At 41.3% G+C, this 17,645-nt stretch overlaps 1 protein-coding gene across 1 annotated transcript in view; it reads left to right on the plus strand.

The window, feature by feature from the left end:
• The window catches only part of LOC141993703 (uncharacterized), a 448,175-nt gene that overhangs the window by 322,747 nt on the left and 107,783 nt on the right, over nt 1–17,645 (plus strand). The window contains exon 5 of the mRNA XM_074963248.1: nt 8,868–8,995. Coding sequence (XP_074819349.1) covers nt 8,868–8,945 — 78 coding nt within the window. The 3' untranslated portion in view covers nt 8,946–8,995. The remainder of the gene's footprint in view (nt 1–8,867; nt 8,996–17,645) is intronic.

The following is a 17,645-nucleotide window of genomic DNA, read 5'->3' on the forward strand; positions in this document are numbered from 1 at the left end:
TATTTGACAAATATCTTTTCTGCTTTTCCACGGGCCCTAATTATCACCCGAGTCTGCAGTTCCACAAAGTGTACTTGTTAATTTTGTCACTTCAGGAATGTACCTAACTTTTGACCAGGAAAACAGAAAATGCACACTAGAGTTTAGATATCATCTCAGGCAGGGGTTGGCAACCTTTCAGAAGTGGTGTGCCGAGTCTCCATTTATTCACTGTAATTTAAGGTTTCGAGTGCCAGTAATACATTTTAACGTTGTTAGAAGGTCTCTTTCTATAAGTCTATATTATATAACTAAACTATTTGTTGTATGTAAAGTAAATAAGGTTTTTAAAATGTTTAAGAAGCTTCATTTAAAATTAAATTAAAATGCAGATCTTATCAGTTTAGTGTGATCCTTGCCCTTGCTTTTCCTTGTTGAGTTTTCCAATGTCTGGCACGTATTTGGATACTTTAAGCTGCACACAGGCTTCTGAGGGCAGGTCTTCACTACCCGCTGAAATCTGTCAGAAAATTCTGATTCCAGTTCTTGCTTGTACATTCTAATCTCAACATCAAATGCAGTGCGCTGTTCCATCTGGTGTGATAATGATGTAAGCAGCAAATCAGGACTTAAAAATATCCCAGTACAGTGGCGCTAGAACAATTTTTAAGGTGGGGGTGCTGAGCTGCGCCCTGTCTTGCCCCTGTCTGCTCCCCGGTGGCTGGAGTCCGGGGATGGCAGTTGGCTGAGCGGAGCTGGTGGACAGAACCCCGGCTGGCAGGGGGCCGGTGGCCGGTACCCCAGGCCAGCAGCGGAGCCCCCAGGACCAGTGGCCAGGACCCAGGCAGTGTGAGTGCCACTGAAAATCAGCTTGCATGCTGCCTTTGGCACGCGTGCCATAGGTTGCCTACCTCTGATCTAAGGCATGATTTGAACCTAAGCCTCTGTAGATGACAAGCTAGTGTATGAGTTCTCTGGATCACCTTTGATTCTTGATAAGTATTGCCTCTGTGACTTTCTAGAACATCACTAAAGCTATTAACAAAATTACCCGTATTCAGCACAGGAAATATACATACAGGGGCTAGATTTTCCAAAGTGCTCAGGATCTAGAATTGCCAATTTTTAGAAGAGCCGAACTCCCATTTAGGGAATGGCCAGATTTTCAAAACTGCTTATCAGTTTTGGATTCATTGATCCCAATAAGAAGATTGGATCTTGAACCCAAACCCTGAATCTTATTTTAATGCTAATTTGAATCAAGTACCTCTTCTGTTATGCTATACTACAGTAAACATTGGAATCGGGTAGCACAAGTCACCTCCTATGTAGGACCAAGTCAATGGTGAATTATTCCATGTTCACACTCGTGTAACAGCGATCACGATATCTGGCCAGTTGCTTGTTTTTTGCGTTTTGCTACAATCTTTTTTTCTTGCTCTCGCTTCTTTCAGGTTGTTCTTTTTCAATCTGATATACTGTACATCTCTTGGTTAGGATAATGAATGCCTATTAATGGGTTGCTGCTGCAATAGAAATTATGCATGGGATAAGCAGCAATTTAGCTATTGTTAGAGGCTTTCAATGTAAATATAAAAAAAAATAGTGATGTGTCAGATCAGATATTCACTGTCAGGATGATTACTCTGAAATTTGTAACCACTATACAACATAGTATAAGGACTGCCTAAAGGAGGTAAAGAAGACTCAATAAAAGGAAATAAAGTGAGAATAAATCAGTTGTCACAGAGTCTTAACGGTAGTTGTTGCGGAGGCTTGTTGCTTTCGCCAGGAATCCTCACTAAATGAGCCCACCCTGACTCATCAAAGCAGCTGCTGCTCTGTTTTTCCTTGTGTATGGTAGGTGAGCAGTGTGGGCCTAACTGCCTCACAGCTTGCTGCTGCTTCTATCTGCAGCCTGACACATTCCAGCTAAACCCCTCAACTAATACTCTGTGATACATCTGAATCCATGGAAAAGCCTAGGTCAGAGGGTTTCCAAAGAACAGCAGAAAAATGCTATTTTTAAAATTTTTCTTCTTCCCTGAAGAGTTTTCAGATGTTATTTGAGACAAGACTTAAGTTATTGATTATTGCCTTCTTGTAATGCCCACCATGCAGTAGATCTCCGTTTCCAGACAAAACAGGAATCTTGTAGCCAACTGGAATGTTAGATATTTAACAGATACACAGTACTCATAACATGGCTGGACTTTTGCATTGCTAGGGCCTGATCATGTGAATTGCTGAGTACCCCCAAACCTCTGTTGAAGTCAATGGGATCTGAAGGTGCTCTGAAAATGAAGCCAAGAATTCACAGCTCTCTAGTGGAAAACAAATGAATTAACACATTTTGAACTAACAGTTAAAAAGACACTAAAAAGAGAGCAACTGTCTAGGAGTTTGACTGTGTCATTTAAACTCATCTCAGAATGAGGGAAGCTGCACACCTGTTAGCCTACTCCTTTTTGGCTCCTCTGGTCTCAATCAAATCCAGCCAGTTCAAATGCTTGCAAAAATATAAAATTACATTTTTTGAGCCTTGTTCATCACTCTCTATCAAACTCCAGATGAATTATTGTGTGTTTCATTAACATTGCACAACATATTTTTGCTTTGTTGTCTGGGAACAACTGTACCCAGAGCTGTTATAGACTCTGTTTTTCAAGGTTTGATTGGGCCAACTGGAGTTTTCATTATTAGAATCCTTTTCAGTTCTCTGGCCATTGCTCACTCATTGCCAAAGCTGGACAAATGATTAGCAATGAGTAATTAGTATGAGCGACTTTTAGCTTTTTTATTTTTTTTATTTTTATTTTTCTGTTTTGTGGGTTGATCCTGTTTCTGGAAATGTCTTAGTTTGAGTGAATAAGGTTCAAAGTATTGGTCACTCACAAATTGTGCACTTTGTTCACTATTTGTGGTATATGATAGGTCATCTAGTCACATGGTATTATTTAAGCTCCTTGATTTGATGACTGAACATTTTTTAACAGGAGACTAAGGAAGACTGAATAGCAACTAATGAATAACCAATAGAAACACTCTTGTTCATTCATGAATTTTCTTTTCAGCATTCTTATTGAAATGAAAAGCAGCTGTTCTCTAAACTTTGTGGACAAAAACATATTCTAACAGATGTTGGTGGATATTGATTATGATGGGGGCACTACAAAGTTGCCTTGAACAGGAGTTTGAGATTTGAACGAATGCTGTGAACACTTTCTTATACTATTCAATCACTGACAGTTAGGAGGGAGATTTTCAAAGGCGCATTGATATTGTTAGTGAGATTTGGATGCCTAAGTCACCTTTGTGCCTTTTGAAAATCTCCCCCAAATAGAGTAACCATTAGTGCTTAAAACTTACTTGTGTGCTACCACTCTCTTCTTCCCCCCTCCTCCCGCCCTGAGCCTAGTACACACAAATGTACATGCTTAACATTTAGCAAATGACTTCAGTGGCATTACACCAAATTGCACGTGCTGAGAAACTGGCCTTTCATTTGTTAGTGGATAAATGTAAGAGTGCCAAGTGTAAACATCAAGGTGAAGGTAAAAGATGCCTGGACAATTTTAACTTCAGGACAAATCTTCTTAATCTTTCTGACATTTTTTTATGTTCTAAACAGTAGGAAAACTCCTTCTGAGCCGCTGTAAGTTGGGGCAAGCTCTCCATGTGACGGTGGTAGAAAAAGTAGAAAAACAGGGCTTTCGTATTTGAAGTGGAAGAAGTGTCCATTACAGGAAGATGGAAAGGGTGAGTGAGGTTAAACTAAAGAATGCCCTAGTCCTTCTTAGTTGAAAATGGAGACATGCAAGATATAAAAATTTTACATGCAAGCAAAGGGACCACTGACATTTATTAGGTTCCCCCCCGAAGCTGTTTAACTTGAGAACTAGAGCTATTTTCAGTCTTCATTTTTTCATAAAGTAAGCCATACATCCAGAAGAATGGCTATTCAGTTGTGGAGTTGTTTTTGTGATAATAATGAACATACAACTCTATGTGTGTGTTTTCTTTTTATGCCTTCTAATCGGCAAAGACTCATCATGTGACAAGTCTTCAACTTTAACTACTGAACTTGTGCTGACATCAAAAGTCATTGTGGAATTTCAGACCTTTGATATCTGGTTTAATGGAAGAGCGGATGGCTGCTATGAAGTAGTTACCAGGAAAAAAAGAGATATTCTAAGTCTCATCACATTCTAAGTCTTTCTGTTAATTCCTGACACTTTCAGTTTTATGAGACAAATGGTCATCATGTGGAGGAGTTCTGTAGATGTTTCACAACTGCTGCTATTGTTCTCTACTGCAATGAGAATTTGGCCTAGAAAATCTCTTTTTAGTGTAGAAAAACTATGAGAACCTCAAAAATAGCAAAACCCATTTCTAAAAAATTAAGATAGGATAAATATGTTAAACATACTTTATAAATCTTACTCTTTCATACCATATTTTGCCTTAAGCTACATCCTTACAACCCCATAATATTTTATGGGTGCAAATTAGGGTGGAATTTCACCCTATGTCTTTCAAAACAAGTAATATATAGTTACACATGCCAGTGAAAATAAGTCAGTTTTACAGTTAAAATTATGAGTCTGCTCTCCCTTACACCAGTTTTAACCGCTATAATCTCATTGACTTCAGTGCAGCTACTTCTGACTTATGCTTGTGGAAAGTCCAAGCAGAATCAAAGCCACAGAATTTGAATGGGAAATAAGAGGGAGAGGCTGTGGGGCACAACCCCACTTCAGCATATTAAACATGGCAGTAGCCCCAAGGAAGTCATTGGCACTACTGGCATGCTTGATATGACATACTTAAGTACTCTGCTGAAACAGGCTACATGTGGGGTTGGAGGAACAGGATGAGAGATGGGAATGTAGGAGAGAATAGGAAGAAGAAGAGGAGCAGATGAACAGTGAGAAAAGAGTGAGGATGAAAGACAGAAGGAGAGTGAAAGGGCAGAGGGGAAGGGAGGGAAGTCAGAGTAGAAGGAAAGCAGGTGGATTAAGCTGTGCACCTGGTCCATTTATTCTTGAAAGATGGATCAGTGCATCCTGACTAAATACACTGGTGTTTAAATCATGCTGGGAAACAGCTTTGTCTGATGTATCAGGCTGCTTCTGCTTGGTAGATTATGCCAGTCCCTGAAGATCTGCAAGATTCAGTCATGGTTACTTAAAGAAAGATTTGTTGTGGCATTAGCTTTAGCTGATAGACTGGAGTCTATTTCACAAGAAGATCCCTCTCCCTCCATAGTTCCTTCAGGGAATTCTACCAGGGAGGACAGCTTACAATGAAAGCAAACATTCTGCAGAAAGCCTGGGAAAACACAAAAATGCCTTATGAGATCCTAAATCCACTCTGTAGCATGAAACTTCTGAGACTCATCTCCAATTGCAGTACCAGGAGCTAGGCAGGATGTCTGTCATACTGTGTGCTGTACCTTCATAAATATGTGTGTGTTATAACCTCACCTTGACCTACTGCCATGTGTGTACTCCCCTGCTGACACAGTGGATAACTTTTTCTGTAGCAAATAAGACCTCACTGCTTAGTTCCCTTTTCCCTCATTTGAGTAAACACAGATTATCATTCTACTTGACAGAAACAGACACTCCAGAACAGTTATGCATGTGGTTAAACAACAGAGTTGGAAGGAATAATCCAGTACATGGAGCTTTAATGGAATGTCATGAAGCAGTATCCCTCTTTAGTGAATATTTCTTGAATGATGGAGAGTCATTTTCATCAGTGTTTCTGAGAGTCTTCAGGCAGAGACACAAGTGTTTGGACATTTCTGAGTGCTACAGCGAGAAACATGGGGACGTATTCCTGCAGTTTATTATGAGACGGGCTGTACATGTGCTGGTTTATGTCTTTAACAAGTAGCCAAAAAACTGTATAGCATCTTGGAGGGTCTCTCTCCCCAAAAGAGTATCCAAATCTGCTTGATGCTTTTAACAGCTAATATTTGCTTTTAACTTTAATCTTAATAGAGCTATAAGTGCGTGGACTTTATCTCCCTCAAAAACTGCTCATTATCTCCCTATCTGCAGAGGCTGTTGAACAGAAGTTAATCTATCTGCAGGAACATTTTTGCTAGATGGGGCTCTGATTTTCACAAATATAATGATGATAGAATCTGTGTAACTAGTGTGGTTGGCTCCTTCTCAGCCTGTATGGGTTATTTTTTGGAGACCCACTGGGGCCAATGCAAATATGTTGCCTTTCTTGGGAACATGGAGGTATGTAGACAAGGGTCATTTCTGCATTGCACCCCAGATAACGTGACATATCTTCTGCTTATTTCAACACTACCCCTTGAATATCATGAGATTATGTAGCACATAACCCTCTGCCCCTGTGCCCAGGCACAATGGGTAAAATTTTCAAAAGTACATATGAGTTTTAGGATACTAAATACCACTAAAAGTCAATGGGACTTATGGGCTCCTATGTCACTTGGGCCTAGATTCCAATGGGAGTTAGGCACCTAAAATCCTTTGAGGATCTGGGACTTAGGCACTTATGAAAATTTTACCCTGTGGCTCTTTCATTTAGCAAAAAAACTTAAATAAAAATAAAAATGAAGCAAATCACAAAACTGAGAATTTCTCCCATTCTGTCTCTCATCTTAGGAATGGAAAACTTGGAAAGGAAGTACTCACTCTTACTTACTCTGATCTTTTTTTTATATCATGAAAATCCAGTCTTTATGTCATGCTGTTCAGTAAAGGTCCCAAACTATTGTTCAGAAATGGATGAATTCTTGAAGAGCCCTTTGCTCCCTTCATCTGTTTGTTTTAGTCACCTGTTGTCTTATACTTAGATTGCATGCTCTTTGGTGCATCAACCATCTCTTTGCTATGTGTATGTACAATGCCTAGCAACTGATGCTGGGGTTTCTAGAAGCTACAATGATACAAATAACTAATAAAAAGATAGCAGAAATAAAATTTAGCTAATATCAAACTCATCTGTTTTCATTAATATTTTGAAAGAGTGAAGATTTCATCTGGTGTATTTTGTCTTAATTTATGGCAAATAATTAATATCTGAGTGATGGGCTGTTTAACCCAGTCCAACTCTGAAAGGGGTAAAGTGGCTCAAAAGGGCCGATTAACCTGATAGGTTGCACCTGGGGGAGACTCAGGCTAGATTGACAAACCCTAGTTGCAGATGAAGCCCAGAAGGGAAGGAGCTGGGAGAGAATTATAAAGAGAAGAAGTTGGTAGGAGGAGGAGGCTGCATGGAGGGAGCCTGTAGTCACTCCTTGGGTACAGATTTGGGTAGGAGGAAACTTAGTGGGGAGCAAAAGGCCTGTGATCTTGTTTCTGATGGAAGAGATTACCCAGAGGAGTTATGGGGAAGAAAGCCTGTGGAAAAGTAGAGGAGGAAGAAGCCCAGGGAAAGAGCAGTGAGGGTTGAGACTGTGTAGACCAGGCGTTCTCAAACTGGGTGTCGGGACCCCTCAAGGGCTCACAAGGCTATTACATGGGGGGTCATGAGCTGTCAGCCTCCACCGCAAAACCCGCTTTGCCTCCAGCATTTCTAATGGTGTTAAATATACAAAAATGTGTTTTTAATTTATAAGGGGGGGTCGCACTCAGAGTCTTGCTATATGAAAGGGGTTACCAGTAAAAAAGTTTGAGAATCACTGGTGTAGACCTTGGCTGCTGATTATAGGTCTCTGGGCTGGAACCTAGAGCAGTGGGTGGGTGGGCCCCGATTTCCCTACTAGCCATTAGGAAGTGGTGCAGGACTGGTGAGGACTGCATCCAGAGGGTTGGTCTGGTGAGACAGTGATACTCCAGATGGGGAGGGCTATATAATCTATGCAGTTCTTCATAGACCATATCCTCAGCTGGTGTAAATTGTAATAGTTCTGCTGAAGTTGATGCAATTGAGCCAATGTTTACCAGCTAAGGACCTGTCTCTCTCTGACTTTTGCAAGTACTCTTTTTTTTAAATTTCCCTTTCTAGAAAATAATCTAATCTGAGGCATACAGAACCCTTAAGTAGCCCCCCAATAATAAACCAGTATTCATAAGCAAGTGAGATGGTGAGGAGAGGAGTTGGAATTCTGTCAGGAAACAGATTTCAGTTCACGCTTGCAATGGTTTATAATGCAAATAACTGTGAGGAAAAAATGATTTAAAAAAAACCCCAACCAATTCCAAAACATACCCTGAGAATGTCATTTTTATCTTAACAAAGGCAACAAAGTTGATGTAACAATTTGCATGTGCTCATCATAACAATGGTGCCAGGAAACGTAGTTTAGTAAAACAGATAAATATGCAAGAATCCTTTTTGTGGCCAAAGCAAAAAAAACAACTGTGCATAAATGACAAATGCTTGAAGATATTTACAGTGAAAGACCTTAAAGCTTTTGCTAAGGTCAAAAATGCCTAAAGAAAGCATTCATGGCCAGATGGCCTAAGGCTGCAAGTGTACATGGCAAGCTTAAATTACATACTGTGTAGGGCATAATACATTTAGTACGCAGACTATTAAAGTGAACAGTCCTATACAACCTGATTTCTCTCTGTCTCCTCACTCCTGATATCATTGTGAGTTATGTGTAATTGGCCCATTTGTCGTACATTAGCTCCAGGTAAAACTGAAGAAAAGGGTTTTACATAAGCAATCACAGTGGGTCTTTACAACACATTATTAACATAATTTCAGGATGTGACCGATTATTTCCATCCCACTTAAAATGACTTTCAAAACACCTGCTTGTAACCTTTGCTACCTTTCTCAACTTCTTCAATAGAAAATATCTTTACCCAGGATGGGTGAAGCTCTGCAGTTGTGGTTTGGGCTTATCTAACCACATTGTACATTGATGCTGAATTTTTTTTTTCTTGCAGGTTGCATTTTCAGGGTCATCCAGCACTGCGTTTTTCAGGGTGGAAGCACAGTACAATGAATTTTGTCTTGCAGTTTGAAGTCATGACGACATCACGATACCTTATCTGCTGAACTCTCAAAAGTTCAGGTTTGTGGCTAGATTCAAGTGGTCAAAAGCAGGTCTAGTCTGAGTGGGTGAGTTACACAGCTCCAATTTTTACTTCAATTGACATGGAATAGTAGGTAGCTTGAAAAAAAATCTATTTGTAAAGATGGTGCAATATGTAAATATCATAGCTGGTTTATATTCACTATGTTGACCCACTTAAAAAACAATAGCTGGTTTATATTGACTATACATGTAAAACCCACTTTAAAATATTCTGATAATTCCTAGCAAACTTGACAGCCTTCACATTAATTATTATACATTTTTTCTACAAACGAGAAAGCTGATCTGCTACTGATATTCCTGATGATGATGATTTTTTTAGTAGATAATCAGACTGTCAAAGTTGTCATGGAAATACCCAGATCTCATGATTCATGTATTTGTCAAAGAAAGATCATCATCTTCAGAATATTATTGATATAATGCGTGCTCTCTGTCTCCATAGATGTTTGTCACAAGTCTCATCATGTCAAAGAAATGAAAAAGAAAAATGTTGCTGTAAAATTGTGACAAGAAAAGGGGTACTTGTGGCACCTTAGAGACTAACCAATTTATTTGAGCATAAGCTTTCGTGAGCTACAGCTCACTTATGCTCAAATAAATTAGTTAGTCTCTAAGGTGCCACAAGTACTCCTTTTCTTTTTGCGAATACAGACTAACACGGCTGTTACTCTGAAACCTGTAAAATTGTGGTTCAACATGTCGTTAGTGTCCTGTCTCAGTGTCTAGATGACCAATGATCATTAAGATAAGAAATGGAAGTTTAAAGGGCATGTACTCCCAGCAAAGAAACACACACAATTTTAAATGTTCCTGCATTTAAACAGTGTGATGATTTTGGAGATCTTGGCTGTTAAGAAGTAGTCTCTTGATCGTTTCCAATCTTAGGCTTATTTTAATCATAGACATTTTTATTCACTTTCCTTAGATTTGATTTGGTTTTTTCCTCCCAGTCTATGCATTTTTTATGCACAAACAGTGAAAAATAACAAAGGGTCTAATCCATTGTTACCTATTGGTAAAAGATGTAGTAGCCCTTTACTCCTATTGTTACTGTATAGCAAAGTGATACGGTCTCCTACCTTTTCAGGATCCAGAGGCACATCTACAGCTGTGGAGCCCAAATGCACTATAGAGCTGCTGAAAGCTCCTCCCTGTGGGCCTGAATTAGGCCATGACTGGGCCTCAAATTTGAAGAATTTCATATTGACAACCAATTTACCCTCCTCTTTCTTTGTTTTCTGTAAAATGGGATTTAGATACTTTATCGTTAGAGCCCTGTGCGGATACAAAAATTTGGATCCGCAGCTGATCTGCATCCACAATAATTAACTTGTATCCGACCTGAGACCCTCACTCCACCTTTTATATGTATCTGCATCTGCACCAGCACCCTATCTCGCTGTTAAAGCCCTGTGCGGATACAAGAATTTGGATCCACATTTGATTCACGATCCACAAAGATGGTAAACAACACAACTGCCTCCGCATCTGCAGATGCAGATATCCACAGCTATAAAGTGGATATTCATGGATGTGCAGGGCTCTACTTATCATCCTTTACAGTTGTTCTGTTTCTCTGATTTGTTTATGTCAGAGCTCTTCTCTAAATTTGCATGGGACATTTCAACTTCACAAAGTGCAGACACCAAAAGAGCAAATTATTTGAGTACTAGAAGTGATACAGAATATTTGGATAAAGCTGGACCCATTACAAGATGCATCTGAAGTAGCAAATCCTCAAGGGAAAATATTAACAAGATTTGCTCCACAAAAGATTTGCTGCGAAAAGATCCAGGAACAAGATCATTTGCATCCAGATTATCTTTTGGCACTTGTGAAATTGTGGTATGGTGATAGGACAACCCAGAAATATTTGTGGACTCCTCCACCTGGTTTGGTAATGGAGAATTTGAAGCTAAAATTTCAAATATATATCTGATTTCACAAGACACAATATTGGATTTAATTGCCAATAAATGAATCTCAAGCTTCTGAGTTTCAATTCAGATAAGCCCCCCAAATTCTGGATGTTTATCTAAACTATTCAAACTGCTTAGGGCTGCAGAGATGGACTAGATAGCTGCAAAGATCAATGGGCTGAGATTTTCTAAAGGGAGTAATGAATCTGGGTGCCTCCATTGTTTTCGGTCATCCAACTTGAGAAATCTTTAAGGGGATAGATTTTCACAGGGTAGGTGCTTAGCTTTTTCAGTTAATCAGGCCTGTTTCAGGTGTCTCAAGTTGAGGCACCTCTGTTCATTGGTGACTTTTAAAAATCTTGGCCCAAGCTTTCTTGTTAGCAGTTTGTGCCTCAGGAAGTATCAGAAACTATGGCAACCTATCTTGTGTTATTCAGCCAAGTAATACCGCGGTGGGTTGTTTTTTTTTTTTTTGACTGAACTCAGATTGATTTTGGATATTTAGGTTTTGTTGAAATCTGGGCAATTGTTCAAGTTAGTTTTATTTTAGTTAAGCCAGTAGTCCCATACCTAATTCTAATCAAATACCTTTGTGATTGTTACTACATTTCCTTTCAGTTCTGCTCTAGAGAGGATTGCCATGTGAAATACTACTCTGGAGTCCTGGTCTTAATTTTTTACTTCATCATTCATATATTTCTAGTGATCAAGAGCAGATGTATTGAAAGCTCAGCCTACCGTCTTATCTCTGGCTGCTTTTGTTACAGTGCTGAGGTGGGAGGATATAAAATTATTTCTCAACCCAATGAATAATCATAGATCGAGATACTTTTTTTCTGCATCTTTTTCAGTGCAGAGTTTCGCCCCAGATGCTGGTTGTATGAGCTGGTGTGAATACAATATCTTACAATTAAAAGACAAGATCTAATTCCACGGTACAATCTACCTATTTGTTATCACAGTTGTCTCTCCTTAATTAATTGTCATTCAGAGCAGGCACATTATATGCAAACAGATCATGACTTTCTGGAATTAGTTTGTTTTCCACAGTTATTCACTAATTCTTGGTCTGGAGTTGGCCAATGTGTGGTTTGTTGCAGCTATTTGATAATGAAATTTCATTGGTTTTGATTGGATGCACAGGTCACATGGTATGAGCTGTTTCCCTGATTGTATGAGTACGATTCTGAGAATCAGGTTTCTGGTGAGAAAACTTGCAATTACAAATTTGAAATTTCCTTTCCATGAATACTCTGCAGTGCTCACTTTTAGTTTGCCAGTAAGCTTGTTTGCTAAAATATCTGGGGGAAGCAAGCACAACGTTCTTTGACTGGGGAAGCAGGTTTTGCTCCTGTGCAGGAGAAGCGAGGGATTTGAACTCAAATTCTGTGGCATTATCAGTACCAGTTTCAGGGCTCCACCAAAGGAAAAGGACCATCTGTGTGGGCATCTATGTCTCTGTACCAGCTGTCACATCTGCTCCCATCTCTCCAGTCACAGCTTCTTTGACTTGCTGACCCCGTTCAGCTCCTCTGGAGCCACACTGCCAGAGACTCCTCAACCTTTAATATGAATTCCACAGCATGTAGCAAGCTTCACAGGAAAAGTAATAAAAAAGCTTTAACTTTCCTGCAGATTTCTAGCATTGCTGGGGAGTGTAAGGGAGTTCCTTCCCCTCTGGCCCTGCCTCACAAAGTGTCCTGGATTGCATGGAATCACAGGGAGTTCAGAATGGTTCTCCAGGAGGAAGCTGACCCCAGCTGTCCCTTATGACCATGGGATGTCCATGTTCAAAGGGTCCCCTCCGTGCTCAGACCAAAGGGAATGATCAGGCACCATGTGCTTAAATATTAACTCCTCAGTCATAAAGGTCATATACTATCCCACCACTGGAGGCAGTAAAGGGAACCTTGCTGCCAGACGACAGAAAGAAAGTGGGTGAATGATTGATTAGGCCATATGTATAGGATGTATTTGTGGGGGAAAGAAGCACCTCATGGGGCACTAATTAAATTTTCACTCCTACTGCTTGGAGAAGTACTCAAATTGTGTGGGTGAGACTCACTTCCATGGGTGCTGGAGGATGTAACTTGCACCCCACTATACCTGCAAATAAGTGGGGGGCAATTGACAGTCCAGGCATTATTCCTCAGAAATTCTGCCTGGGGAGGGGCTTCTTCTAAATTTTCACCTTAGTTCTTTAGGAGCCCTTCTGACACTAACTTCTTGGGAAATGAACTAATTCAGTGCACCTTGGTCACCCCCCGCTAGCCCAGGTCTCTCTTGTTGGCAGCTGAGCTCTCTCAGCAGAGTGGGGTTGCTGACAGCTTGTGCCATGCTGTACAAGACAGGAACTATGCTGGTTTCTCTGGCAGGATCTAGGAGGGGTGTTCCCAACCCTCTGTGTGCAAGCATTCAACTGGAATAAAGCTGCTTCCCTTTTCACTCCTCTGTGTAATTAACACCTGACTTTGCTTGGGGGCTTTCACCTCAGACTTCTGCAGTCTGTTGCCATAGTAATGTTTTGTTGCTGTTTGCCATTCCTAACTAGATAACCTTGGGAGGTTCCCATTACTTCACATTGTTTATGGCTGCCCAGAATTCAGTTAAATTGTTTCCCAAGATTTTCGTATCTGTTTACAGCTTTTGAGCTCTCTTGCAGCCTTGTCGGATGACATTCCATCTCAACTACTCCCTCGAGGTTCTCTAGTTTCCAGGCTACCTATAGTATTTGTTTTTCTTGGTCTCCTTCTTCCTAGCCAGGCAGCACTTTGTATGGAATTGTCTTTATTTTCAGCCTCACAACAAGATGGGTCCATTGGAACTTTGTTTCTGTTATCTCAGAAGGCTTATTCAGAAAGTGGAGCAAGATTTGTGCTCTAGGGCTCAAATACTTCTTAGTCAAGTGTTTCGCAATCATCTGGCTGCCCCAAAGGTGTCATTCAGTTCATTGTTATCTCCTACGGAAAGCATTTGCTCTTTAGGGTGAAATTTACCCAGCAGGCCCCCAAAACAATGGACCCACTGCAGTTCCACAGTGCAGGGCTAGGGTAGATGTGGAACAAGCAGACTCTGCACCGCTCACACATGGTGAAGCTAAGCTCCATACTAGCTCTGCCTGGGCCAAAGTGAAGGAGGGCTGTGGTAGGTGTGGTTAAGCTTGAGGGGAGACTACAATTGGCCATGAACCATAGGCACTGACTTCCTCTGTTCCCTGGGGCGTGCTCAACCCCCACTCTGCCCTAGGCCCTGCCCCCACCCTGTCCCACCTCTTGCCCTGCCCCCACTCCACCCCTTTCCCCAATCCCCCACCTTGCCTCACCTCTTTCCGTCCCACCTCTTGCTGCCCCTGCTCCCTCCCCCACCCCGTGCCTCCTGCATGTCTCTGAACAGCTGATCTGCGGCGCGCGGGAAGGGAGGGGGAGGAACTTATCAACAGGGCTATCGGTGGGCAGGAGGCACTGGGGGTAAGGGTGAGGTGCTGATCCATGGGGCTGCTAGTGGGTGCTGAGCACCCACTGTTCTTTTTTCTGTGGGTGCTTCAGCTGCAGAGCACCCATGAAGTGGGCACCTATACCATCAACCTTGTGCAGTGAGATCATCCATCTCTTGAATCTCAGGGGTTGGAGTAACGACTTTGGAGAGGCATCAGGGCTGCTCCATGCACTGCTCACTGTCCATGGGATGGATTCTTTCCCCTCATTTAGTCAGGCTTGGAAAGGAAAGGGTGAATTTCACCTTTGGTGAGTGATGTCTTACTAATGGTGCTGTTCTTCAGTGCTAATCATGGATGTCTGTTTTCCACCCACTGTTGGATTACTCATGAGTACGCATGCAGCATTTACTTATACATTTTAACGTTTACATTAATTCTTTCCCCTATATTTACATCCTACAGTAATTACTTAAAATGCCTGCATCTGGTTCTCCTCTTACATAAGTTTTACATTGGTGCAGCATCATTGATTTCAGTGGGGTTAATCTTGATTCTCACCAGTGTGAAAACAGAAACAAACCCTTTGCTTTCAAGTGGTATTCACTTTGCACTGAGTTTCTTTTTTTGAAAAGGATATACTGTATCATAGTTATAACAGGTCCCTCTGTTTGTCAGTGACACATCCCCCGGCAGGACACATCAGCATTGCTTTTCCAGAAGCATTTTTCAAAGTACTAACAACAGCTTGTCCAGTTATTTTAATAGGTGTCCCTTTAGAATTCCAGTTGTCAATGTAAATTGAATGGTACTCAGGGAGTCTAATTCTTCCACTCTTACTCACATCATGTAGCACTTCACTGCATGAGTACTCTCACTGAAAGCATAAGTAACAGTGGCAGAATCATGCCCTTGGTGTGTAAAACGTGGCACAATGCCAATTCTTGTTTGGCACTTAGTCATCTTAGTACTCAACAATATGGTGTCATGTCCTGCAAACCTTGCTCATGTGAGTAATCTGTACTCATTAGACTAGTAGCAATGAACTAGCTCTCTGAATACTTTGATGTCAGTGAGTGATGCAGGATTAGGGCCTATGTTTTGCCCTTTTTGTCATATGCCTTTTTCATTTCAAAGAATTACCATGCATTTGTCTTTTCAAATGGCCATACAGAATTAAAATGGCTTTAATCTAGTACTTAACATTGAAAATACACAGTAACTATTATTGATACAAACTTTAACAATCACATTGTCTAAGTTACATGAAGTTGGCACTTGGAAAACGGACTGGTGACGCACTGAAACTGTACTGGCTTTGTGTAGCATCACTTGGAATCTAGCCAGTAAATAATACACATCTAAAAACTGCTTACGTTTAAGTGATAAACCATAACAACTCTGAAACAGCTGTATGAATTGTCAGCACTCAAACATTTTCATGAGCATGTGGGCTCCTCTTGTGCATTTCTTGTAAAAGTAACCATAAAAGAAGGGAGTTAAATGCAAACAGATAAGCTCTAATAATGTTTGTCTGATTTAAATTAACAAAAGCCAGGAAATTCAGAATTATGGCTGGTTCACTGTCATTAACGTGGAGGCTAGCTAATTGAGCATACTGTATGTGGCATCTGAAATCATCCACTTCTGCGATACCTACCATATGCACAATGGATTGGGTAAGAGACAGAATTTCAGCCTCCAATTTGCATGGTCTGGCTTTCATCATGTTAATCCTTATTCTTGACTTTATGTTAACATAGGCTTTGGTATTTAATTTCCCATTCTGAACTGCATGTGTATGTGGTAACTGTTACACACACACATGTCTTTGCAGATATGTTACACATACCAGCATAATTCATAATTTATAATAAATACAAAAAGTTGTAAGAATGTGTTGAATAGGCTCATTATATATAAAAACATCCTGAACTACCAAGTACCATATAGCTAGGAGTAAAGTTTGTAAAAAAAATTCCAAGTGACTCTGTACCTTCCTATGTGCCTTAGATGCGAGCTCTGAACTGGTGCTCTCCTAACAACTGTGGGTCAAATCCAGCTCCACTTAAGTCAATAGGAGTTTTTCTATTGACTTCAAAGAAGGGTGGATTGGTCCCTAGGTGTAGGAAGCCAAGGCAGTGGGAGAGACATAGCACAAACAGCAAATTCAGTATATCCACTGACTACAAAATTTGCTTTGAGCATTGTAATGGACTGTGTCCACATCTCCGTCCACGCCCTATCCTAGCAACTACACATCGGCTGCACCATACTGTTTATAACTAAGGGTATGTCTACACTGGCAGAGTTACAGTGGCACTCAGAGAACACTGAAGGGAAACCACTGTTGTGTGTTCACACTGTCAGCTGCCCATGCAATACGTGTTCACACTTGCGGCACTTGCAGTGGAATTCAGAGCGGTGCACTCTGGGCAGCTATCCCACAGAGCATCTCTTCCTCTTCTGCTGCTAAGAGTTGTGGGAAAGTGGAGGGGGTCAAAGAGCATCCTGGGTCCTGTCCCAATGCCCCGTGATGCATTGCTTCACATGCCAGCAATCCCTGTGCTTCCGTCCGCATTTGGCGCCATCTTTCAACGGTTTGTGTACTGCCCACTCTGCTCTGCCTCTTTGGTCTGCAGGAATGGATCATGCACTGTTGGCCAGTAGGCTGTTTGCTCCCACTAACACATCATGAGTGGCAGTGGAGTTATTCCTTAAGCTACAAAGGCAAGAGCAGTTCAACATTGATCTCACCATGCATAGTAGCTACGACATGAGATTGCTTGTGGCATTCACGGAGGTGCTGACCACAGTGGAACGCCACTTTTGGGCTCGGGAAACAAGCACTGAGTGGTGGGATCAGATCATCATGCACGTCTGGGATGATGAGCAGTGGCTGCAGAACTTTTGGATGAGGAAAGCCACATTCAAGGGACTGTGTGATGAGCTCGTCCCAGCCCTGCGGTGCAAGGACAAAAGAATGAGAGCTGCCTTACCATCGGAGAAGCACGTGGTGATTGCACTGTGGAAGCTGGCTACTCCGGACTGCTACAGATCAGTCACTAACCAGTTCAGATTGGGAAAGTCGACTGTTGGACTCATGTTGATGGAAGTGTGCAGGGCAATTAATTGCATCCTGCTCCGAAAGACCATGACTCCGGGCAATGTATGTGACATTCATTGTGGATGGCTTTGCACAAATGGGCTTCCCTAACTGTGGCGGGGGTGATAGATGGCACGCATATTCCAATTCTGGCACCAGACCACC

This window comes from Natator depressus, chromosome 9 (assembly GCF_965152275.1).
Source record: "Natator depressus isolate rNatDep1 chromosome 9, rNatDep2.hap1, whole genome shotgun sequence".
In the NCBI taxonomy this organism is placed as follows: Eukaryota; Metazoa; Chordata; order Testudines; family Cheloniidae; genus Natator; species Natator depressus.